At 38.9% G+C, this 25608-nt stretch overlaps 3 protein-coding genes across 3 annotated transcripts; all 3 read right to left on the reverse strand.

Annotated features, from left to right (window-relative positions):
* Positions 1 to 1536: 1536 nt before the first annotated feature.
* On the reverse strand, positions 1537 to 6293 carry mmp30 (matrix metallopeptidase 30). The gene is made up of 10 exons (XM_022196608.2): positions 6105 to 6293; positions 4057 to 4304; positions 3804 to 3952; positions 3608 to 3733; positions 3365 to 3526; positions 3090 to 3249; positions 2460 to 2590; positions 2206 to 2365; positions 2007 to 2110; positions 1537 to 1919 (listed from the first exon to the last, which is right to left on the reverse strand). The coding sequence occupies exons 1-10, from the start codon at positions 6210 to 6212 to the stop codon at positions 1819 to 1821; spliced, it is 1449 nt and encodes a 482-aa protein (XP_022052300.1). The 5' UTR covers positions 6213 to 6293; the 3' UTR covers positions 1537 to 1818.
* Positions 6294 to 7673: 1380 nt separating this feature from the next.
* LOC110952869 (collagenase 3-like) lies at positions 7674 to 11958 on the reverse strand. Its single transcript, XM_051937774.1, has 9 exons — positions 11717 to 11958; positions 11475 to 11623; positions 10311 to 10439; positions 10047 to 10208; positions 9797 to 9926; positions 9566 to 9699; positions 9322 to 9481; positions 9136 to 9239; positions 7674 to 7995 (listed from the first exon to the last, which is right to left on the reverse strand). The coding sequence occupies exons 1-9, from the start codon at positions 11872 to 11874 to the stop codon at positions 7886 to 7888; spliced, it is 1236 nt and encodes a 411-aa protein (XP_051793734.1). The 5' UTR covers positions 11875 to 11958; the 3' UTR covers positions 7674 to 7885.
* Positions 11959 to 16643: 4685 nt separating this feature from the next.
* Positions 16644 to 19560, reverse strand: LOC110945764 (collagenase 3-like). The gene is made up of 10 exons (XM_051937772.1): positions 19462 to 19560; positions 19020 to 19267; positions 18778 to 18926; positions 18444 to 18572; positions 18162 to 18323; positions 17947 to 18076; positions 17702 to 17835; positions 17455 to 17614; positions 17237 to 17340; positions 16644 to 17131 (listed from the first exon to the last, which is right to left on the reverse strand). Exons 1-10 carry the CDS (start codon positions 19558 to 19560, stop codon positions 17022 to 17024), a joined length of 1425 nt encoding a protein of 474 aa, XP_051793732.1. The 3' UTR covers positions 16644 to 17021.
* Positions 19561 to 25608: the final 6048 nt, after the last annotated feature.

A 25608-nucleotide genomic window follows, 5' to 3' on the forward strand; every position in this document is an offset into this window, starting at 1 on the left:
TTGCAGCTTCAGAACATGGGTCTAGCGCGGCTAGGCTAAGATGGAGGCGCAGCGCCACTGTAATTTGACAGTGAGTGAACACTGTTATATTGACGAGTCTGCAAGCTCAAATCTTATGTGAAATTTCACACTTTACTTGGGTCATCCAATTTAGCTACAGGCTGCTTCAGCTCAGCTTTAAAGGCATTATGGAGGATGGTTTTTTTTGTTTAATTTGTCTGATTCACATAAAATGAATATACTGACCTTTAGTGGACTTGTATGTATGGTCTCTAAAAGAATAAAAAATTAAAAAAAATAACTGTGGACATGGCAGGACCTGAAAAACATCAGCCAATCAATGCGCTCGGACCGAGGCGTTTGCTTTGCTCCCTTTCCTGTCAATCAAAAATCTTCCGGCTCAGGCCTAGTTACGTAGATTACGTACGCCTTGGACTTTCGTGTTTTGTGTATGTGTTGCTTTGGTATAGCTTCGTAGTTAGCTGGCGACTTGTTTTGCTCATCTTTTTTACATAGTGGCAGATAAAGATCCAGGGGGACCCAGCCGTAAAAGACAACTTCACGAGTGCTACGCAAGTTTCTGGAGGGGGGCGTTTCTTCGTAAATGTTAAGAGGGGGGAGGTTAGAGGGGGGTGAGGGAGAAGTTGTATGTGCATGCGCATGCTATGTTCAAAGTCGTAGGAAATTAAATCTCCTCTAATGCCTTTAAGGGACATACAACACACCCACTTCCGTGTTATTGTTCTCAAAACTATGGATGCCTGCTTGGCACTAACCTCAACACATTACAAACACTAGATAAGCTGCTTGCTGATGATCACATGATTGGGATCCTACTACAAATCCACCCCTGTGGACTTATCAGGACTCATCCATCGCAAATGATACAAGGAACAGTTGATTAAACTGTGGGGATGTTTCAGAGTCCCATCAATTCCCGCTGCCCACTACATATTTAGGTCACACAATTCGATATCCGTACATATCGTAGACAAGCATAACACACGCCTGTGCTCAGCGCAATGACTTTTTGTTTGTGGGTACATCTATATTAAATGGCCACATTATATGTTGCTGTGATTTCTGCCACAAATGTTTCAAGATTTCATCCATCGGAAATCATACAAGGACTGAGCAGCCTTGGAGAAGTACTGAGTGCTTTTCTTGTATATTTATTTTTTTGTTTATTTGTTTGTTTATTACCACATCTTTTTTCATCTTTTTTTTCTTTTTACAAAATATGACAATAATTTCATGCCATTTCATTGCATTTTGAAATACGTTTACATCAGCACTGAAACTGTAGGTATGAAACTGGTAAACTGCTGGTGCTGAAGTTCTGCAAACAGAAATCTAAGACTGTGCTCATTTTGTTTTGTTTTTTGGTTTATTTTAGCTACAATTACACCTCTGCTTTATTTCCCCACCCAGTAAAAAAATTAAATATCTCCACTCTCCACAATTCACTAAACTACGCATTTCTTTTTGCCATCTAATTTATCCGGCTAAACTTACACACACATACACACACACAAGTTTAAACTCACTTTTTGCCATGTGGCTTTGTTTCAAGTTCAAAGCTTTATTAATTCATGTTTAATTAATGCACATCTAAGAAGAAGCCCCTGACTCCATAGCAAGCAGTTGTTACTTACGGCATGGTTAAACAATTTTTAAAATGTATTTCTTTCCTGCAGTTTTCTGTAGAAAAGTTGCAATTAGCTACACGTAGGATAAATAGAAATGGAATAGACCACTTCTTTGTTGCGTGATTACAGTTGTGCGTATGTATGTGTGCATATTGGGTTCTTTGCTTCTTTAGCAATCCATCCATGCATAGTTCAGCAGAGTGCGACGGGCTCTTCTTCGCTGGTAGTGGTACTCTGTCTGTGTGGACCCATATGAAAAGTACAGGTAACCTGAGAAGAGAGGATGTATCTTTGGTATCAAGTTAAACAGGAGCATAATGCACCTCCAGAGGGACCAACCTTCAACTGTCACCTTACCTCCGTTCTCAAAAGCAGCATCCACTCTGAATCCAATTCCTGGGAGTTCTCTGTTGATGTATTTTGGGAACCTACGATCCATTTTGCCTGTCCTTTCGTTGTAGCTGTATGAGTAAAATTAAGAGGATTATTTATCAACACATACAATCAGTCTATATCTGGATTCACCCCATACGTTTAGTCTGTTCACATTACTGACCTCCAGTACTTGTAGTCCACGAACAAGAGAGTTCTGCTTATGAATGGCACATGAACAGCAGCGTCTACCTTGGTGACAGATGAAGGGAAGCCAAAGTCACTAAGAGGTTTGGGATAACCGGGTAGGACAGTGTTTCCTCTGATCGCCCAGAACTGATTCCCTGTGGGTGTGAAAAAGATTCTATTTTTTTTGTCATTTTAAATTAACAAAAATGTTCCTGTTCTTACGATTTATTTATTTTTTTAATAATTTACCTTCAAAGAAAATGACTTTATTGTCCTTCTTATACTCATAAGCAGCATCAACCTTGCTAATTCCAGGCCAGACAGACTGAACTTTCCTCGTACTGATGCCGTCCCAGGAGCTGCTCCTCTTCCAGAAATATCTGACAGAAAAAGGCCAAAATAATCCACAGTAAGGAATCGGTTGGTCACATATATATGTTTTGACAGTATTGTATGTGTTTAACTTTCAAATTACAGCTTTATCAGATAAAACAGAATGTTTATGTGAAGTTTAAACAACAAAAATAGGATACAGTCTGGGGCTGCAGACTGTAAGTGGTTAGCACTGTTGCCTTGCAGCTAGGAGATCCCCGGTTCATGTCCGGATCTTCCCTGTGCATGCGTGGATTTTCATCAGGTACTCTGACTTCTTCTCACAGTCCAAAAATATGCTCAGCTTAACTGGTGATTCTAAATTGTCTGTAGGTGTGAATGTGAGTGTGATTGTTTGTCTCTCTGTTTAGCCCTGGGATAGACTGGTGACCTGTCCAGGGTGTCCCCTGCCTTCACTCTAAGTGAGCTGGGATAGACTCCAGCACCCTCATGGCCCTAATGAGGACTAAGCGGCGTTTAGATAATGGTGGACGGATCTAGTCTCACCCGTCTTTGAAGAAGTAAAGATCCCTCCGAATGGAGGCTGCAGCATCAAATATCAGGTTCCTGCTGCACCTATCTGGAACCGGTTCAGGTTCAGGCTCTGGTTCAGGTTTGGGTTGTGGTTTTGGCTTTACTGTAGGTTGATCTGATGATGCTCTGACACCTTCGCAGTACAAAAGAGAGAAATAGAAGGTGAGGCTCAGTGGGTAGGTTTGTCACTGCTTTGATGATGTCCGTTCTGTTTCTGTTATCAGTGTATGGATGAGCTGGACTCTCACCATAGAGAGCTTGGACCCCCTGTCTGTCATCATCCGGCAGCTTGTACCCCTCTGTGTTCACATACTGGTAGGTAGGATACATCAGGGCGGTCTGGACCTGAGAGTGGGCTAATCCCAGCGCATGGCCGAACTCATGGGCTGCCACCAAGAACAGGTTTGCTCCTGCAGACACATACTAATGGTAAGGATGGGAACACAAACAGCTAGGGCAGTACACCAGCAATGTTTGCTTCAAGTCTGCACCTGCTGAGGTTAGAGTCCAGTTTTCATCTTCATCAAAGTGGGTGTCGCCTCCAGCGCCTTCACCAGGAGAATATGCATGTGCCAAGACCCCACCTTCCCCATCAAATGGAGCAAAATCTCCATGCTCTGATTTGAGGAAGAGCACAGTTATTACTAAGTCAAATGTTTCCTGAAAGCACAGAAGGAACAGAATTACCTTGAGCCTTGAACAAGATCATGATGTCAGCTGTGCCGCTGCTGATCTGTTTGAAATCCAAAGGGACGACGTCACTGTAGACTTTCAGAGCCTTGGCGATGGTGGCATCCACAACACTTTCACTCAAGTCTGGTGTGTATTGAATGATTCTATAGCAGTGTGAGAATGAAAATAGCTTACAACATAGATTTTATTGTGCTTTATATTTGGTTGGCCTACATGCAGGGACTTGTTGCTCTTTGATTGACTGTACCTGTATGTGAGGACTGTCTTGTCCCACTTTGGTTGGCCGTCGAAATGGCCATATCTGGTCACATCTGTGACACCACAGCGAGGACGAGCCATCACTGCCAGGGTGTTGGTGTCCAATTTCCCTGTCACGGTCAGGCCAAAAAACTCCTGCATTTTCTTGAGAGTGTCTTCAAAGGAGTCCAGAGAGCTGCGCCGGACAGTGTTGGGGGGACTGACCCCCACATCTGAGAAAAACTCAGAAAGGTAGTTCTGGACGAAGAAAACAGATATAAACAATCCTCATTTATAGATTATACTATATACACTACCATTCAAAAGTTTGGAGTCACCTAGAAATGTCCTTATTTTTGAAAGAAAAACATTATTTTTCAGCACAGATAATACGAATCTGAAATAGTCAAAACATTGTTAATGTGGTAAATGATTCTTCTAGCTGGAGACAGCTGATTTTTAATGGAATATCTACATAGTGGTACAGAGGAACATTTCCAGCAACCATCACTCCTGTGTTCTAATGTTACATTCTGTTAGCTAATGGCGCTGAAAGGCTAATTGCTGATGAGAAAGCCCTTGAGCAGTTATGTTAGCACATGAATAATACTGTGAGTTTTCATGGAAAGCATGAAATTGTCTGGATGACCCTAAACTTTTGAACAGTAGTGTATATATTGGACTTGACTGATAATGAGTGATTTAGTCCTATTTATTCAAATATTATTTGAAATTTGCAATGGAATGTAAAGATCCTTCACATTTTCATGAACTCCTTGTTTGGCTACTATTGTTTATGGTCAGAATATTTTAGTTTTCTATTTTTGTATGAACCATTCAGTGTATTTCCATTCACTGATTTGCATCTCTAATTGTTTTCTGCTCAGAAGTCTTCTATTCCAGTACTGATTGTTGTATGTCTGTAATCCAGTGTTACTGTTTGTAATTATAACTCTTGGCAACTAGCCACACAGTTTACCGTTCATTCATGATCATGATGTTGTTCATTGCACTGTGCTTTCCATAAATCCTGCACTGCTTCTCTTTTGTATTTCTGCCAGATGTAGCTGCCAAACTGCTGTTAGTGCTCCCAGGATTCTGGCACCTGCCCACATTGCTTTTACCACCAGTGGCCACAGGTGTCACCATATCAACACTGAAATCTTAACCAGTCTCAGTCTTGCTGTTTGCTAAAGCTGATTGTTTCTTTTCGAAAAATACGATTTTTCTAAAATTCTGCTTAAATTGCTCTTAGACTAGTACAGACAGTACAACTATTCAGTCCTACTCACAGTCAATGTTTGGACACACCTTCTCATTCAATGGCTTTTATTTAATTATTTTATACATTTTATATGAATACTGAAGCCATCAAAACTGTAAAAGAACATATGGAATTATGATGTCAATAAAAATGTGTTAATCTTTAGAATTAATCTACAATGTAGAAAATAATCCAAACAAATAAAAAGCATTGAATGAGAAGGTGTGTTCAAACTTTTGACTGGTACTGTATATTGACAGCACATCTGAAAATATAACAAACATGCTTGAGACAACCCCATATTTCACTGAAATGCCATTTAGAAATGTCCTGAAGTGAAGATCAGTCATTGTCTGTGACAGCTGTCCATGGAAAACATTTCTGTTCACCTTCTACAAACAACTCCACAACGATTATTTAACAGTTCTCTACATCAGGACCCTGCTGTGTTGTGTAATGCAGACAGGCGCACCTGCACACTTAGTTCTCTATGTTACAAGCATTCAGGTTTCATATCATACAAGTTAAAGTTTGTTTTCTTTAAGCCATGTGTATTATTGTAACTCTTCAAAGCAATATTTTAATGCTATTTAGCTATAAAACTCATCAGAATTTGTGAACACTTTTTGCTTTTCTGTTACATAATTTAAGAAGGTTGGATCTATATTATTTCACAGGATGAAAGAGTAGAATAACAGAGAAACCTGAATATTCTTCTCCTTCTGCTACTACACATATAACAAACACACAAATAACACCAACAAATGATGCATTAGGTTAACATTCTTGTTTACCTGGGCTCTGGAGAGCTCCTCTTGGCTAGGTGCAGTGGTGGGAACAGCTCCACAGGCAGATACAATCATCACTAACATCATCATTTTAACAGCCAGCTTAGCCTCCATGATTCTTTTTGCTTACAGAGACAAAGGAATAACTCCAGTTACTTCATTTGTTCTTTCTGTAGTTTCTGAGGTTCTGCTCAGCTGGGAGGTTCTAATGAACTACTTGGTTATTTCCGGAAACATTAATTTTCAATGTTTTGGATGTGGATGCAGGGAAGCAGAGAGAGATGCATGACTGGGCAATAAAACATTCCTGCAAGTGTTTGAACAGGCCCACTTAGAACAACAACAGGGAGATAATAACTGTTGGAGAGCTGGGGGTGTTGGTGGGGGTGATGTGAGGTAAACAGCTGGAACGTAGTCGGGACCTGCATGAACATGATGAAGATCAGAAACCTGCCAACACGGGCTGGGTTTGTTTATTTCAGATAAGAGTAAACATCATGGCCTTACTGTGTTTTCCTGTTATATAACGTTGCAGATGACTTGACTGTTACACTTCAGAACTTCAATTTTTAACAGTGAAGATCCTGCACAACTGCAGCTTCTTTAAAGTTGGGGTCACTTAGAAATGTCCTGATTTTTTAAAGAAAAGCAGTTTTTTTTCAATGAAAATCAAAATAACCAGAAATACAGTCCAGACATAGTCTTGTGGTAAATGACTATTCTAGCTGGAAACGGCTGATTTTTAATGAAATATCTCCGTAGGAGTACAGAGGAACATTTCCAGCAACCATCACTCCTGTGTTCTAATTCTACATTGTGTTAGCTAATGGTGTTTAAAGGCTAATTGATGATTAGAAAACCTTTGTGCAGTTATGTTAGCTCACGGATAAAAGTGTGAGTTTTCATGGAAAACATGAAATAGTCTGGGTGATCCCAAACTTTTGAACAGTAGTGTACATGCATGGGACAAATAGCAGAAATATGAAGGATTATTTTGACTAACTTACGAAGCACAGTTGCTAAATCCACATCCATACAATGGTGTAATGGTAACAGTCTACACATCAATAGGCTACTTGGTAAAGTGACTTCATGTCTTGATAAGACTCTTCAATGCATTTTTTTTTATTTGTTATAAGCATTTTTGTTTAAAAGGTGCATTGAAGCTCTACCACACATTTCTGATTGGGTTTGTAAGCAAAAATGAGTATCTTTATAAAATTTTCTGACCTCATAAAATAAAGGGGAGGTCACATTAGGATTGATTAAAAAAGCATTTTTGACCCCGTAAAAATGCTGCAAGTATACCACAGGTCAAAAGTACCCCATGTAGATATTCCATTAAAAATCAGCCGTTTCCAGCTAGAATAGTCATTTACCACATTAACAATGTCTAGAGTGTGTTTCTGATTAATTTAATGTTATCTTGATTGAAAAAATGGGTTTCTTTCAAAAATAAAGACATTTTCATGTGACTCCAAACTTTTGAATGGTAGTAACTAAAATAACTATATACATAATAAAGTAACTTAACTGCCCTACTTTCACTGCCTCTTTAAAAAGGAATGTCGACAATTACAAACAACAATATCAAACTTTATTCATGCGGTCTGGAATACTGTGTGTTTACACCTCTGAATAAATGTGAGAGAAAAAAGGAGAATATATACCATTTAACTGAACAGAAATCTTTAAAAAATATTTTTTGAAAGTGTAACTTTAATACTATGGTTATACATTCATTCTTCCTCTATATGAGTGGCTACATAAATTCAAATGCAGACGTTCTAAAAGTTAGTGCAGCGCAGGTAATAGCTGTTCCTCAGCACACGGAACAGCCTCCTAGTCCTCAGGTTGTACTCAAACATGTAGGGTCCACTGTAGATGTAGGTAAAACCTGCAAAACACAGGCTCAAAGTTAGTTTCTGTGCAACTTGCAGAAGCTGTTTCAGAAAATATGCCTGTTCTGTTTCTCACAGAGAGTTTGATGGAACACGACTGATACTGTTCTCTGTCAGTAGAAGTTTAATGTAGCTTAACATGAGTACAGCCAGCATAGCTCTGTTAAACAAAGACTGCAAACCAGTGTCTGTGCAGCTTCTAAATCATCCATGGTATCATATTTAAGTGCAAAAACAACTGCAAAAAGACTGCTACAGTACCTTTAAGCTTACTTTATCTGTTAAATGCCATTTCAGATTTGTTTCTGTTAATCTTACAGCATTTGCACCCTGCTCACTGTTCCAGAAGCAGTTACCTCATTAGGTCAGATCTATTAACGTTACTGTGTCAGTTTTAACACGGCACCAGTCTGAACAGCATGAAGTCACATTAATGGATTGGCACCACAGATTCAACATGGCCCCAGAGAAAATCACAAGAAACTCTGACGTGTGATTTCTAGTCGGTAATGTTGTCACCATCATTGAAATTCAGATGAGTAATCTTCAGGCAGCAAACTTGTTTGCTAATATTGATTTTCAGCATTCCACTCTTATTGGTCAGTATGATAAGGTTATGATGAGTTTATATTTTGGCTTTTGTTTGTCAGTAACTGTCTGAACCTTGATATATTGTCCAATCTTGTCTAAAGTCAGCTGTGAGGAACATGAATGTAATGTCTGAATGGCAGAAGGTGGTTATTTTTACAGTTTGATGAAGGCAGAAATGTTACAAATTCATGTCTGAACATGATTTATTTACAGGGTTATGTAAGTGCAGTGATTTCCTGGAGATTTGTCATTAGCATGACTTTGTCTGGCACTTAATCCTGCATAGCATCACAATTTGCTGTTTTTAGGTTTTTTATGCTCGTCGATGGATTTTGTTAACTGAGTCAAGCTAACCTTTTCCTGGCTGCTGATTGCAGCATCATGTTGAACAGACATGAGTGGCATGTTGGTATGACAACAAATCAGGGAATTTTAATGAACAGCAAACATGTAAATTCTGAAAAGATTGATGGAGGACTCATCCATGTGTTGAAACAACACCCTTTCATTTCAGTGATCTTGAGTTGGCAGTGAATGTTTCTCACCTCTGTACTGGAAAGCTGCCGTCACCTTGCTGGTCAGACCAGAGAAGGTCTCATCCACCCGTTTGGGGAATCCTCGGTCCATTGTCCTTCTGGCCTCATCATAACTGAAGAAACACCGACAGAAATTAGAAACACTGAACTAAAATGCGAGTGAACATTACTGAATATGGAAAAAGATATACACACCTGTAATAATTGTCACCTACAAAGAAGAGAGTTTTTCTAGATTCCACATCATAGAGGGCAGCATCAACTTTCGTCACATCTCTCGGCAGACCAAAAGCGTTCAGTTTTTTAGGGTAGCCGGGCACTGCTCTGTAGCCGGTGAAGGCCCACACCTTACGACCTGCGGGGAAAAGATTTTATAAACATTACTTATGGTAACTGTGAACTGGAATCAGTTGCTTTGATGGGCAGGGACAGCATGTACCTTTGAAGAGGAAGATTTTGTCCGACTGTCGACTCTCATAAGCAGCATCGATGTTGACCGGTGCGCTCGGCCAGAAGTTGTTGATGAGAGTTTGCTGAGGAGTATTGCTCTGAGGGTAGCTACGCCACAGGAAGCTGAGAACACACAGGAACACAGTGGTTTGGTACATGGGAAGGAAACAAGACTATTTGAACTTTGAATTGAAATGGTTTTGTACAACATATCTGATACCTGTCCTTGAAGAAGATCATCTCTCCTCGCAGGGTGGTCACAGCATCCAAGACCATGGTAGAATCACAGGCATCAGGGGTCGTGGGGGCTGTGGGCTTAGGCTCACGTGGATTTATGTCAGGGTTTGGACCTGGAGGTGAAACAAAAAAGGTGTGTAAAAGTGCCTGCATCTCAGTGAGCAAAGCCTAAACAGTGGAGCACCACTACAGAGGCAATGTTTAAGACACTGATCAAGACGGTCAGTACCAACCATAGAGGGACTGGATGCCGTTGACGTCATCTCGGGGCAGAACGAAGGTCTCAGGGTTTCTGTATGAGTACAGAGGATACATGAGAGCACCAGGATCATCGGAGTGAGACAAGCCCAGAGAGTGACCAAACTCATGTGCAGCAACCATGAAGAGGACGTAGCCTAAAGATGAAAACACACACTGACAGGTCAGTTACTGAACTTCAGACGGTGCATTTGTACTGTGGTATGGCTGCATAAGCAAAACATGAATGACAACCTCACCTGAGTTTGAACGGAATGTGAAGGGTTCATCATCATCAAAATGAGCATCCCCTCCGATGCCAGAAGATGGGGCAAAGGCATGGGCAAGAGTATTACCAGGTCCATCAAAGGGGTAATAATCACCATGATCTGGTAGCAAGAACACAGTCAGGTTAGGTTTTGAAACTCGCTATTAAATCTACTGTCTATGTTGCCTGTGTATTTTTGTAAAATCTGGATGTGCAAGGTTGGACTGCACACCATTGTGCAGTCCAACCTTGCACATCCAGATTTGCACTTTGGCCTCGCAGCTAGAAAATCCCCGGTTTGCATCCTGGCCTTCCTGGGATCTTTCTGCATGGAGTTTGCATGTTCTCCCTGTGCATGTGTGGGCTTCCTCCAACACTCCAAAACATGCCGAGGTTAATTGGTGATTCTAAATTTTCCGTATGTGTGAGTTAGATTGTTTGTCCCTATGTGTAGCCCTGTGATAGATGATGACCTGCCTAGGGTGTCCCTTGCCTTCATAATGGAATGGTGGATACCCAAGGGGCATCTAAGTGTTGTTTATGCTTGGATATCACAGCCACTATCTGTTATTAAAGCAAACACAGACATTTCAACACTTTCTTAAACCTCAAACAGAGGAAACATTTGCTCTAAGATGAAAGCTGCAAGCACTGGCATGCCATTTGTGGAATGATTGTGTCTTTATTGTGTGGAGTGACATGCATTATGTAACTGTGCTGTAGCTGTACAAATGGTCCATTGATGGACATTAAGGGATTAACACATACACTGCAGTGTGTACTGTAGCAGAGGTGCCAAAAACTCTACACAGTAAGTACCATACTTTTTTACAATCACGTCTGAATAAGATATAATATTAGCTTTAGTTAAATAGAACTTTTGTTTACAAAGTATGTCCATAGACACCTTACAACTCCATACAGTTCCTAAAAGTGAAGCATACATTGACCCAAGTACAACTAATCTAATCTAATCTAATCTAATCTAATCTAATCTAATCTAATATAATATAATATAATATAATATAATATAATATAATATAATACAATATAATATAATATAATATAATATAATATAATAAGAATGCAGGAATTGGTATTTTTAGTTACATTTTTTGAGAAAATTCAAATTATAAAAAGGTTATCTTGTGCTCACCCCGGCGACCGAAGGAGATCATGATGTCAGCGGTGCCACTGTAGATTCTGGTGAATCTCAGAGGAGTAACTTTGGCCCAAACCTGCAGAGCTTTCTCCATGGAGTCATCCACCTCTGCTGCAGACATGTCAGGTGTGTAGTTCACTATCCTGTACCACAAAAGAATTAATTTGAATAATTAGCCAAATGCAGTGCTGGTAGCAGTAAGTTTCTCTCATGTATTCTCTCCTGAGATCATTCACCTGTATGTGAGGCTGTTTTTCTCCCACTTGAGGTTGCCTCCAAAAGTGGAGAAGCGAGCAATCTTTCCATCTGGAACGCCACAGCGGGGCTTCTTCATCATGGCCAAGGTGTCGGCATCCAGAGTCCCAGTGATTTGGAGACCATAGAATCTCTGCATTTCACTCAGCTTCTTGGTCACTGGGCTGATCCCCCTCCTGGCACCTGGACCGCTCTCCTCTGTTAGGTTGAAGAATTTCTTCAGGTAGCTCTGGAAGATGAGTTTAATCATTAATTTTAAAACTCAGAAACCAAGGATTATTAGTAGTTGAGAAAAGGTGACACAAGAAGGTAAATCAAACACACATACCTTTGCAAAACCTTCATCCTTCACAGTAACTTCTGGTACTGGCACACAGCAAACTGCAGCAGTCAGGGTTACTACAATGTACACACTGAATGACCTCATGCTTCCTTGTTGAATGTGACTTGTGTGCTGCAGTCGACCATTATATAGGCTGTGTTTGGGAGTGGGTGTGTTGAGCAACTACCTCAGTTGGTGACTCAGTTCCATTTATGGATGAGATTACAAGACGATAGGTCAAGGAAAAAATTCCCACAAGTTTAGTTTAGTTTATTTCCGAATGTTTAGTTTAGTTTATTACTGGAAAGCCCCTTGAGATGTAGCATCTCGTTTTCGAGAGGGTCCACAAACAAAGAAAAAACAATACAGAACAAAAGCAACTACAATACTAATACATATATGGAGAGAATGTACTCATTCAGCAATTACAATATATACAATAGCTTGTAAGACAGACATAGACTTTCACACACATTCACACAAATTCACTGTTCATTCAAGTTATGGGATAATTCAATCAAAATCAAATATATGTTAAATGCTTACTAGTGACACAAGATGGCTTAATAAAAAAAGCATAATTTTGCGAAAGTTAGGAGAATTAGACATCTTTTGTGAAGTGTCACCTGTCAGGCAAGTTAAGGAACCACGGTTTGACAAAGATCAGAGACATAATGAAAAAAATAAATAAATCTATAAAACATTAGAATACAATAAAGCAACAACATCAACAACCAGGGAAACTAAAAACACAAACAAGTTCTTGTGAGATGTACATATAGCATAGATTTAAATTGACCAAACGATGTTGTATTTTGAATAGCTGAAGGTAGGTTGTTCCAGTCGCTTGGTGCCTTAAACTGAAATGCTCTTTGACCAATATTCTTATTTGCATTAGGTATAGTAAAAGTAAAGCAATGAGTACTTCGCAAGGAATAAACAGAAGTAACAGGAACCAGAAATCGCTTAAGATACAGAGGACAAAAGAAATAAATACATTTAAAAATGAACAAAGTCCAGTGATATTGGCGTCTTTCATAGGACTGCAACCAATTAAGTTCATTAAACAAAAAACAGTGATGAGTTCTAGAAGGACATTTAAGAATAAATCGACACGACGAATTAAAGAGTACATTAAGTGGCTTAAGATACAAGTCATGAGTACTTTGATATATGGTATCAGCGTAATCAATAATTGGAAGAACTAATTGAGTGATTATTTGTTTTCTGACTTCCTGTGTGAAACAACTAGCAGCCCTGTAGAGAGGATTTAAAGTTGCATAAGTTCGCTTAATAATGTAGTCTATATGAGGTTTGAAACAAAGTTCGGGATCAAGCCAAAGTCCTAGATATTTAACCGAGTCAACTTTTTGTACAAATGAGCATTACTATATGCAATACGTAAATCTGGAGAAGTTAGCAGATTATTATGAGTGCCAAAAAGCATACAGCATGATTTTTTTCAAATTAAGTGCAAGCTTATTTTTTACTAACCAGTTTTGGATCAAATTAAAATCTGATTGTAGCTGATTCTGCAAGTGTGTAATGATGTTGACATGACACATGCCATTTCCATGTAGACACAACAGATTTTAAACTCAAATGTTAATATTTAAGTATGAACTGCATCAAATAAATATGTGGTATGGAAGCTGAGATGACAATAATGAAACCGTTAAGCTCACACAGATGCTCTCACTATTGAGTCTAATATTGTAGGAGAATGGAAGTGATTTTCGTTATCGGGGCTTTGCTCCGCTCTCATCCAAACTGTATTGTCCCTGTGCGGTTTAACCAGAGGAGGTGACTGAGGCAACTCCACTGAACATTTGTTGTTTCAGATTGCACACATTTGTTGATGTCATTATCTGTTGCTTATCTGCTCAGATTTTTAAGGCGGTCTGTCACCAATCCAAACATCACAAACTACTCTTAAACTACTCTAGCCCTCGGGCTGCTGATACTACTGATAACATAGTAATGCGCCTTGTGAGCAAACCCAAACAAGCTGGGTCATGCTGCGTCAAAAGCCCCAGTAGCTCTCATCTTGAACCAGAGGTCAACCTACAGTTTCATGACAGGGGAACTTTACTCATCAAACATCATCATAGTCTGTAACAAAAGTCAAAAGATGTAACGATAACCTTGTCTCTGTCTTGACTGTAGCAGCGTAAAGGCATCACATGGCATATGGTACAAAATAACTGACAAGGTACAGAAGTTTTCTACATCTTATTCCTTGTGTCAGTTGTAAAGATCTGAAATAAATAATAATCAGTAATATTTTTGCTGTGTTGCCAGTTGAACTCTAGTGAACAACACAAACAACATAGTTTTACATTTTGAAATAAGAAAGCATTATAAACTCAGTGATTTTGATTCTTAATTATAAGAAAGTTGAATTATATTCAACTGTGAAATATAAATCTCAGCACTTGACTCAGACGTAAAACAAATCTTCACACAATGTGAAAAAGAAAACTTGTATCAATTTTAAATAAATAAATAAATAATCAATTACAATGTCTGACAGAATTTCAGAAATGTGTTTCTATTTTTGAAGAAACTATTTAAGTCATTATATGACAAAATTGTATTACACAAAGAGCTACATGCTGATGTTGCCACCCACCTGCATCAAGCATGTGTTTTTGACTAACCATGTGGTTAAAATACTGTTGAGCAAAACATACACACATGTACACCCCCACACACACACACACACCGTGTTTTTCTATCATTGTGGGGACAAACCATTGACTCCCATTCATATCTAACCCCTAACCCTAACCTTAACCCAGACCAAAACAATGCCTAACCCTAAAGAAACGTTTTTGCACTTTTACTTTTTTCAGTAACAACAACATGACCAAGAAAACACTGTTTAAACTTGTGGGGACCGAAATGAGGTCCCACAAGTATAGCCAGCACCTGAGCACCCATACGCACACACACACACACACACACACACACACACACACACACACACACACACACACACACACACACACACACACACAAACACACACATGCCTCATGCTGAATTTAAGCTCCTTTTCTCTTCATTAATAAATGTATGAAGAGGATTCTTATTGCTCTTCATACTTAAAGTATTCATCATATACAAAATCTTAGTCTGTTTTAAGTTTTCAGCTGCACCTCATTGATAATTGTGGAGTTTATTATTTGTATATTGTACATGTAAAAAAAAGATGGTAAAACGAAACATTCTGATGTACTCAGCCAGTCCAATGTTTGGACAGACCTTCTCATTCAGTGTTTTTTCTTTATTTTCACTGCTCTACATTGTCGATACATTCTGAAGTCATCAAAACTACGAAGCAAGATCTATGGAATTATATAACAAACAAACAATTGTGAAATAATTTTAAACATGTTTTACATTTTAGATTCTTCAAAATAGCCCTCCATTGCTTTGATTACTGCTTTGCACACTCTTGGCCTTCCCTGAGTGAGATTCATGATTTTTTTTTTCACTTCACAGGTGTGCCTTGTCAAGGTTAATTTATGGATTTTTTTTTTTAACTTCTTAATCGGGTTGAGGCCATCAGTTGTGTTGAGCAGCAGTCAGGTTGATACACAGTTGACTGCCCTATTTGACAACTGTTAGAATCCATACTATGGTAAGAACCAATCAGCTGAGAAAAGAGAAACAACAGTCCATCATTACTTCAATAACTGATGGTCAGTCGGTCTGGAAAATTGCAAAAACTTTGAATGTATCCCCAAGTGCAATCACATAAACCATCAAGCTTTACGACAAAACTGGCTCATATGAGGACCAACCCAAGAAAGGAAGACCAAGAGTCACTTCTGCTGCTGAGGATAAGTTCATCTGAGTCACCAGCCTCAGAAATGACAAGTTAACAGCAGCTCAGATTAGAGCCCAGCATGACTACCACAGCATCCTGCAGTGACATGCCATCCCATCCGGTTTGCGTTTAGCTGGACCATCATTTATCAGTGGATGTTTTGATTTGCTCAATAACTGAGCTCATTTGCATGAAAAACATTTTTACTTTAACATTTTTAGTGAAATATTTGGACACTTATAGAAACTACCATAGCAAGTGGTTCAGACTTCATGTTCCCACCAAGATGAATTATAAGAACTTTGACTTTTCAGCTGGATATTGAGGACCAAAGTGTGATCAGGTCAGCAGCTGATTGTTCCCAAAACTTTGGTTTATGACTGAGAGAAAATAATGACATGCACTTCAGCCTCAGCTATGCTAATTAGCAGATGTTAGCATGTAAACACACTAAAGCTGAACTTAGCAGACATTCAGCTGCGATAGTGTCAGTGCAGTTAGGAATCAGTATGTAGGTGTGAAAATTAGACTTCAGTAGAGCATTAAAGTTAACTGTTCATATGTTTAATGAAGTATTACATCATGATACGACAAGACAATTATCGAGTAAATCTTGCTTTGTCTTGCATAAACATATAGCGTGATTTTTTTTTTGAGATTTCAATGTAAGGAAAATTATTCATTTACCAGTTGTAGCATTGCAGCATAACAAAACACACTTCAAGACATATTTATTCATGATGCCAATTTATTTCCCTTTGTCACATTGTTCTGTTTGCAATCATCTACTTGATTAGTCACAGTAACAATGTTAGAAGGTGTTAAGCAAATCAATTTCACAAAAAAATATTAAAATAGCAACAAAAATAGCAATAGCAATTTATTAAATAATGAATTTGAATACAATAAAACATTTCATAAATTAAGTTCTATAAATTTTCAAAGGCAATGGCTCACAATACAAAAATATTAACACAAATAAGGTGCTCGGTAGAAAGGCATATATCCAGTATATACCTGTCATTGTGCAAAAATTTCATTCGATATTATGAAATATATTATTATACTTCTTGGCCATACTGCCGCAATCCTTCACAGTCTCTCTGTAAACAAGTTAGCTGGTCAACAGGTCTAGTATCTGGTGCAGCGCAGAAAGTAGTCGTTCTTCAGCACACGGAACAACCTCCCAGTCCTCAGACTGTACTCAAACATGTAGGGTCCACTGTAGATGTAGGTAAAACCTGCAGGACACACATGTTACATGTTAGCACTGCATAAATGTTTGTAAAATTCAGAACACCTATGATCTTTTATATTTTTTAGTAGTCTTGTTAAATGTTTCTTACCTCTGTACTGGAAAGCTGCCGTCACTTTGCTGGTCAGACCAGAGAATTTCTCATCCACCCGTTTGGGGAATCCTCGGTCCATCGTCCTTCTGGCCTCATCATAACTAAAAAAACAAACAAACAAACAGTAATTAGACCAAGTGATCATTTGTAACACAGTCTGTAACACAATATCACTACTAAATCAGTCATTCATTTCAGATCTCTTTTGAACACACCTGTAATAATTGTCGCCTACAAAGAAGAGAGTTTTGTGGGACTTTACGTCATAGAGGACTGCATCCACTTTCGTCACGGAGGCAGGCAGACCAAAGGTGGAAATGGACTGAGGATAGTCAGGCACAAGATCATAGGCATTGAAAGCCCACACTCTATTACCTGCAGAGAGATGAAAGGAGACGTTACAAATAATGTAGAAAATAGTAAATAGTACAAATACATCAGGTGAACACAGAGGACATGTACCTTTAAAGAGTAAGAGCCTGTCTAGGTATCGACTCTCATAAGCGGCATCGATGTCGACAGGGGCATCGGGCCAGAAGTTGTTGATGAGAGTTTGCTGAGGAGTATTGCTCTGAGGGTAGCTACGCCAGAAGAATCTGAGAACACACAAGAGCATAAATTAGGTCAGGAGACAGCTGTGGTTTGAGGAGAAACACTCTTAAAGGACCTCAGCATTCAGATCTTTGAACATTCAGTGTCTACAATACCTGTCCTTGAAGAAGAGCATCTCTCCACGCAGGGTGGCCACAGCATCCAAGACCATGGTAGAATCACAGGCATCAGGGGTGGTGGGGGCTGTGGTGTCAGGATCAAGTGGATCTACATCAGGGTTTGGGCCTGGAGGAAAAAAAAATAAAGGTCATGAGATCACTTGCGCTGAAGTTCTTCAAAGATTGGAAGCAGCAAGTTACACAGTACCAACCATAGAGGGACTGGATGCCGTTGACGTCATCTCGGGGCAGAACGAAGGTCTCAGGGTTTCTGTATGAGTACAGAGGATACATGAGAGCACCAGGATCATCGGAGTGAGACAAGCCCAGAGAGTGACCAAACTCATGTGCAGCAACCATGAAGAGGACGTAGCCTAAAGACGAAAACACACACTGACAGGTCAGTTACAGCTCATCAAGGATAAATCAAGTAAAAACATACACTGACACGAGGTAAAAGAGGACGTCATGCTTCATGAAAGTGACAAACTCACCGGAGTTTGAGCGGAATGTGAAAGTTTCATCTTCATCAAAATGAGCATCCCCTCCGATGCCAGAAGATGGGGCAAAGGCATGGGCAAGAGTGTTACCAGGTCCATCAAAGGGGTAATAATCACCATGATCTGGTAGCAAGAACACAGTCAGGTCAGGTTTTGTAAACATGTGTAAAAGCCAGCACATAAGAACTGGGCTTTGCTCTGCTATGGCTGATGAATCACACCAACTCTTCATCAGTGTGACGAAGAGATAAAATGCCGTGCAGTCTGTTACAGCCAAAAAAATGATCATACAGTTAATATATAGATCTACAAGTTATCTTGTGCTCACCCCGGCGACCGAAGGAGATCATGATGTCAGCGGTGCCACTGTAGATTCTGGTGAATCTCAGAGGAGTAACTTTGGCCCAAACCTGCAGAGCTTTCTCCATGGAGTCATCCACCTCTGCTGCAGACATGTCAGGTGTGTAGTTCACTATCCTGTACCACAAAAGAATTAATTTGAATAATTAGCCACATGCAGTGCTGGTAGCAGTAAGTTTCTCTCATGTATTCTCTCCTGAGATCATTCACCTGTATGTGAGGCTGTTTTTCTCCCACTTGAGGTTGTTTCCAAAAGTGGAGAAGCGAGCAATCTTCACATCTGAAACACCACAGCGGGGCTTCTTCATCATGGCCAAGGTGTCGGCATCCAGAGTCCCAGTGATCTTGAGTCCAAAGAATCTCTGCATTTCTCTCAGCTTCTTGGTCACTGGGCTGATCCCCCGTCTGACAACCGGACCGCTCTCCTCCGTTAGGTCGTAGAATTTCTTCAGGTAGCTCTGCAGGAGAGAAAAGAAGTTAAATATGCATCAGCTGCAGTAACTCAGTGAAGGAACAAGCACGGTGGAGAAAGATTTTCACGTCTCAGTAACAACACAACATGCAGAAGTAAAAGCTCATTAAAGCTCTCACATGCACTTTAGTGCACAATAGTGAGAACATGAGCAGAAGGAGGCAAATGAAGCACACATACCTCTGCAAAACTCTCATCTGGATCAGTAACCTGTGATACTGGCACACAGTAAACTGCGACCGCCAGGCTCAGTAGAACGCTCAGGTTGAAAGTCTTCATGTTTTCTCTGCGAATGCAGTTTGTAATTCAGTCCTGAAGGCAGCTGCTATATATGCTGCAGCCAGGGTGTGTTGGGCAACCTCTTATTGAGCCAATGACTCAAGAAATATTCCTTTTATGGACAAAAGAGGAAGTCTGGCATTGATTGCTCATCCAACTAAAAAGTTTCCCAAAACAAGACACTACTGATGATGACATGACACATCCAGGGTTCTGACAGAGCATGCATGGAAAGATTTTCATGAAACGGCAATTTGAACAATTTCATTATTATCATTATTCTTCTTATTATTTACAATATGTGTCCTACTTACCATCATGAGTTTTCAGACAGGATGAAACTGTGTGTTGCCACTTATGAATGAATACATACACTACTTTTTAAAAGTTTGGGGTCCTTGTTTTAAAAGACAAGCTTTTTTTCAATAAAGATCACATTAGATTAATCAGAAATACAGTCTAGACATTGTTAAACTGGTAAATGACTATTCTAGCTGGAAACAGGATTTTTAATGGAATACATCCCCTGTCAAAAGTTTTAGGACAGGTTCTAATTTATTTAAATGAGAAAGTGTCCTAAAATTTTGGACGGGGGGTCGATCTCCATAGGGGTACAGAGGAACATTTCCAACAACCGTCACTCCTGTGTTCTAATGCTACATTGTGTTAGCTAATGGTGCTAAAAGACTCAATGATGATTAGAAAATGCCTTGTGCAGTTATGTTAGCACATAAATAAAAGCATTAATGCTTTCAGCTTCATCCTTATTTCCACTGTAACTCTCATTTTATCAGAATGTTAGTCTGTTTGTCATATAACAGATTCAAGGGCACTGTAGCGCAAAGAGAAATTAAATGTTTTCCCACTTGATTAAGGTGTTGTGTGACTCAACTGCAGGTGGTGATTTTCCAGCCCAATTTGTCTGTAAAAATGCACAGCCACTTTGTTCATCGTTGTTAATGGAAAGTCACATTTTACCACCGTTACTCAACACTGGACACTGACAGTAACAGTAACGACTATCTTGAGCAACGCACTGCCTCAGGTAACCTGAACAAAAAATGCAGATGTTCACACACATACAGGAATGTGTTGTAAAAAAAAACAGCAAATAAACATTTTTAATCAAACAAATTATAAATCTAAACAAATTTGTCCCCTTAAAAAGTGATCAATAAATCATCGTGTCACAGTAATGAGAGGAAGAACCTTAAAATCACTTCGATGAAGTGCAGACATGCATATAGATGTGATTGTTCAAATATTTTTTTAAAAATCAATAAAGCTTAAAACACACATTTAAAAGCATGAGAAATAAATCAAACACAATACCAGAAAAGGATACAGCTACCATTATTACAGCACTGTATTACACACTGAGGTAACACTTTGAACCACTTCCCTGCTTTATTCATTAGTTCCCAGTTCAGTATTAGCTACATTGTGGTTATTGCCGAATGTCCAGTTTTGAAACACCTTGTGTACACACACATCATCATCATCATCATCATCATCATCATCATCATCATGCTTCAGGGAGAGATCTCCTTCACTTCTCTCCTCCCTGTCACTATTTCATTCTCTTCTTCCTTCTCACACTCCAGCAGCTCGTTGGCAGGGCTGATGGAGACGACGCTCTTCAAGTTGGAGTCATATTTGTAGTGGAGGTTTCCCTTGAAGAAGTGCACAAACCCTGTGGGAAATCAAACTCAGTATTGTAGTATATGTATACAATGAATGTGGGTGTTCAGACTACAGTGGAAGACAACCGTGTGAAGTGTTTTTTGTGGTATTGTAAATTTGTTTAGGACACCTTGCAAGTTATACCTCATGTTTTGGAAAATGACCAAAATATGGCATGTTAAAGCTTATTACATACATCAACAAAAGTATAGAGTTAGTGGCAATATAAAGAGACAACAATGATAAACTGCAGCAGGAAATGGAAGCGTTTAAAGCCTTTGAAGGTCACAACAAGAATTTTTAATTTGCATTCCCTCATAATTGGAAAATATAAAAAATAGAAGATATGACTTTGCTCTACCCATTCTGTTGAAAAATTGTTTGATGATGTAAATTCCAGCTTATTGTGTGATTCATTGTTGTTTTATTCTCCCTCTATCAGTTAAAAAGGTTACGGTAACAGGGTTGAGTGCATGTTGTGGACACACGTTCCATGCATTTTAATTCTTGTTTAAAATAATATGTTGATTAAAAAAATGCTCCTACAATTACAAGAGACATCAATTTAAAAAAAAATACCAAAAAAGGAGAGTTAGGTTTAATTTTAACTGTTTTATTTGAGATTCAATTTGGTCATCAGGGTGGGACAAGAGAAAAATGGCATTTTTGGAGGAACTCCAGACTTATTTGCTATTTTAAACATTTTTTCAAACATTCTTTTCTCCTAGTTTTATTTTAGATTCATTCTCAGGACAGCTAAATTTTAACAATTGCATGTTTTAGTATTTTTTACCATGCATTATTTGAAATTTGATGAGTGGGATGTAAAATGTCCTCCAGTCCTGGAATGACTCCACTGTACTTTGATTCAGCATCATGTGGTCTACAGATCACAGCTGGCTGTGGCTACAGAGAGTCAGTGCAGCCTCAGCTGTGGCTCTCAGGCACCCGTCTGCACTATTACATTAAGAAACAAACCTGGAGGAGTTGGTTCAGTAACTGGAATATTTTGCATGACTACAGCCTGGAGATGACACAGCTGTCACTGTGAATGACTGACTGCCAATGGTATACTTATAGTCTGAACCACAGCCATAAATCGAGTCATATCCGCTTTAAAATGAATAATGAGCAATAAATGTACCAAGTCCCTGATCAGTCCACCTTTCTGTAGTGTTAGCAGAGCGTTGTCCTAAAATGGAAGGATGCTAGAGCAGCACTGACACATTAATACATCATCTGTTCGTATGGATCAGAGGGAGCATACAGCATGTCTTGGGGAATGCAGAAGTTATTGTGAATAAACAATTGTGAAGTGATGCAGATCAAAAAAATTTCCACCATGACCCCAGCGGGGACAGGCACAAAGAATACTGAAAACCTGATACAGACTATAATCAACAACAGTATGGACTTTTTTTTTTGAATGAATGAATCAGATATCAAACGATCCAAATTTAATTATACTTGTCACTGGTGTTGGTGACATTTATATGTGGTGACATGTAGCTACATGTACAGCCTCATGGAACTTTACAGAAGGAGGAGAATTAATTCTACACAGAAACATACACAAACAATTGAAGTATCAGTAAACCAGCTGGCTGCACGTTTACATTGATTTGCATGCTTCACTAGGGCCTCTGTCATGTTCAATCTGTTGCATGTGTGATTAGGTTCATGTTTGACACAAACTTTTTTGTTTACTCCATAATTCCATACGTGTTCGTTCACAGTTTGGTGCCTTCAGTGAAAATCTACAATGTAAATAGTCATGAAAATAAAAACAAAACCATTAAAAGAGAAGGTGTGTCCAAACTTTTGACTGGCAGTGTGGATGCATATTTCCCAGCAGATATTCACCATTGTCAGTGTCATTTCTGATTTATTTTTTGGATTGCATTTAATTTAAGAAGAGCATATTAATATGTGTAAAATTCTTAAGATGGAAAAAGAGAGGAGATTGATCTACCCTCAAAGAAGACAGCTGCATCTATGGGAGCTGGAATCCCCGGCCACTGCTGCTCTGTGAGCATCGCTGAACCGTCTATCATCTTCTGCTGCTCATCGTACCTGGATGTTAGACACAAAGAAAACATGCTGGAACTTTATCTTTATGTTTTTCTGCTTTCAAGTCACAATTCTTCTCAGACAAGTACATCTCATTGGGAAGTGTGATAAACCACGCTGTCCATCAGCTTCAAACACATTTGTGCAATGGGAAACAGCCAAGACAGTAGTGAAATCTGTCCAGCTTTATTCACATGGGAAATGTGTCATTTGCTTTACATCAAAACCTGAGGAGGAAGCGGTCTGTGGTTTAGACTGACTGACTACATACACAATAACATGGTTAGTCAAAGTGCTGTTACATCAGCGCATGAGAACACTTCAATATCGAAAAACTGTGGCACAACAGTTGCAGTCACGGCATCATTAATTACTTGAATTTCTTTTCATTCATGTATGCCTGATGATAGATTTATCATGATTCTAACCGGTTTCATTTAAGAATCGTGTTGCAAGTTAGTCTGTAATCTCCACTGCAGAGAGAATTCAGTTTGATCTGCACACGTCACCCATGCAACTTCATATATTTTATTGCACGTTCATTCAGACTGCTTCAAGCTATGTTCCCTTCGAGACTCTTGGAAAAAATCAGGAAATATGCAAAGTCTTGGTTAGGATTGATGCGGAGACAGATTTGTTTCCTTACATAAACTACCATTCAAAAGTTTGGGGTCACAATTTCATATTTTCCATGAAAACTCATTCTTTTATTCATATGCTAACATAACTGCACAGTGGTTTTTGTAATCATCAATTAGCCTTTCAACACCATTAGCTAACACAATGTAGCATTAGAACACAGGAGTGATGGTTGCTGGAAATGTTCCTATGGAGATATTCTGTTAAAAATCAGCCGTTTCCAGCTAGAATAGTCATTTACCACATTAACAATTTCTGGACTGTATTTCTGATTCATTTAATGTTATCTTGAGTGAAAAAAAACTGCTTTTCTTTCAGGAATAAGGACATTTCTAAGTGATCCCAAACATTTGAACACTAGTGTATACTGGTAGGATTTGTAACAAAAAGAACCTGGATGGTGACATGATGTGATGTTAGCTCATAGTGCTCTGACTTAACTGCTCTAAAGGAAATTGCATTACAGAATGAGATAGCACTTGCATTGTCAGTATGCCCTGTCTTAACTCATGTGTGATAAGTCAAAATATGATGCAAGTCCCCTTTGAGAATTGTAAATCAAAAAGAATTAATTTTCTTCAATATCTATGCAATAAAATATGTGAAAAAATGTTTGTACGCTATCATTCAAAAGTTTGGGGTCTCTTGGAAATGTCCTGAAGCAGTTTTTTCAATGAAGATAACATTAAACGCACATAATTTCATCAGAAATACAGTCTAGACTTTGTTAATGTGGTAAATGACTATTCTAGCTGGAAACGACTGAATTTTAATGGAATATCATCATGTGATGGTTGCTGGAACATTTCCAACAACCATCACTCCTGTGTTCTAATGCTACATTGTGTTAGCTAATGGTGTTGAAATTTTAAAACCCTTGTGCAATTATGTTAACACATGAATTAAAGTGTGAGTTTTCATGGAAAACATGAAATTGTCCGGGTGACCCCAAACTTTCAACAGTAGTGTATATTTTAACCTCAAACAAAATTATTACTTCCTTCAATTTCATTGTATGCACTATCATACAATACCTATAAAGGCTTTGATTTCATTTAAAAATAGATTTTTTTTAAAAATCCCGTTTTATTATGGCTGCACATATTTTTAAAAATCTCCTGTAACTGAGTGCTCAGTTATGTTAATCACTACCTGTCGTATCCATAAATCTAATCTAAGATCCATTATTGCTCAGATCCCAACTACAGAGATTAACTCTGGTCTTACTGAATCCAGGATGCTCCACTGATTACAGTCCAGGAACATCTCTCATGTCTTGCAGCTGTCAGCGCCACAACCAACCGCTGCCTTAGCTGTAAATGATAAAACCACTTCTGTGAACTGTCACTGTGCTGCACTGCATGCAAACAGATGGTACAGTCTTCACTGAAAGCCTTTCAGACATGGAGAGATTTATTTTGCTGAGGTTTTTTTTTATATTTTGCATTTTTATTGTGAATTGTATTTTCATGTTGTTGATACACTTAATGTTTGTACTTATCTCGATCGTTATGCACAAGCATGCCGTGTAGTGTTTATTTTGTCTGCACTTCCAGAAGAGTGTATCTGAGCAGAAGGAAAATAGTGGCATTCTTCCAGGAACAAGACAGAAATGGACATGAAAAAATTGCCTTCCTGTATATGGGAAAAAATTGT

This window comes from Acanthochromis polyacanthus, chromosome 17 (genome assembly GCF_021347895.1).
Source record: "Acanthochromis polyacanthus isolate Apoly-LR-REF ecotype Palm Island chromosome 17, KAUST_Apoly_ChrSc, whole genome shotgun sequence".
Taxonomy (NCBI): Eukaryota; Metazoa; Chordata; class Actinopteri; family Pomacentridae; genus Acanthochromis; species Acanthochromis polyacanthus.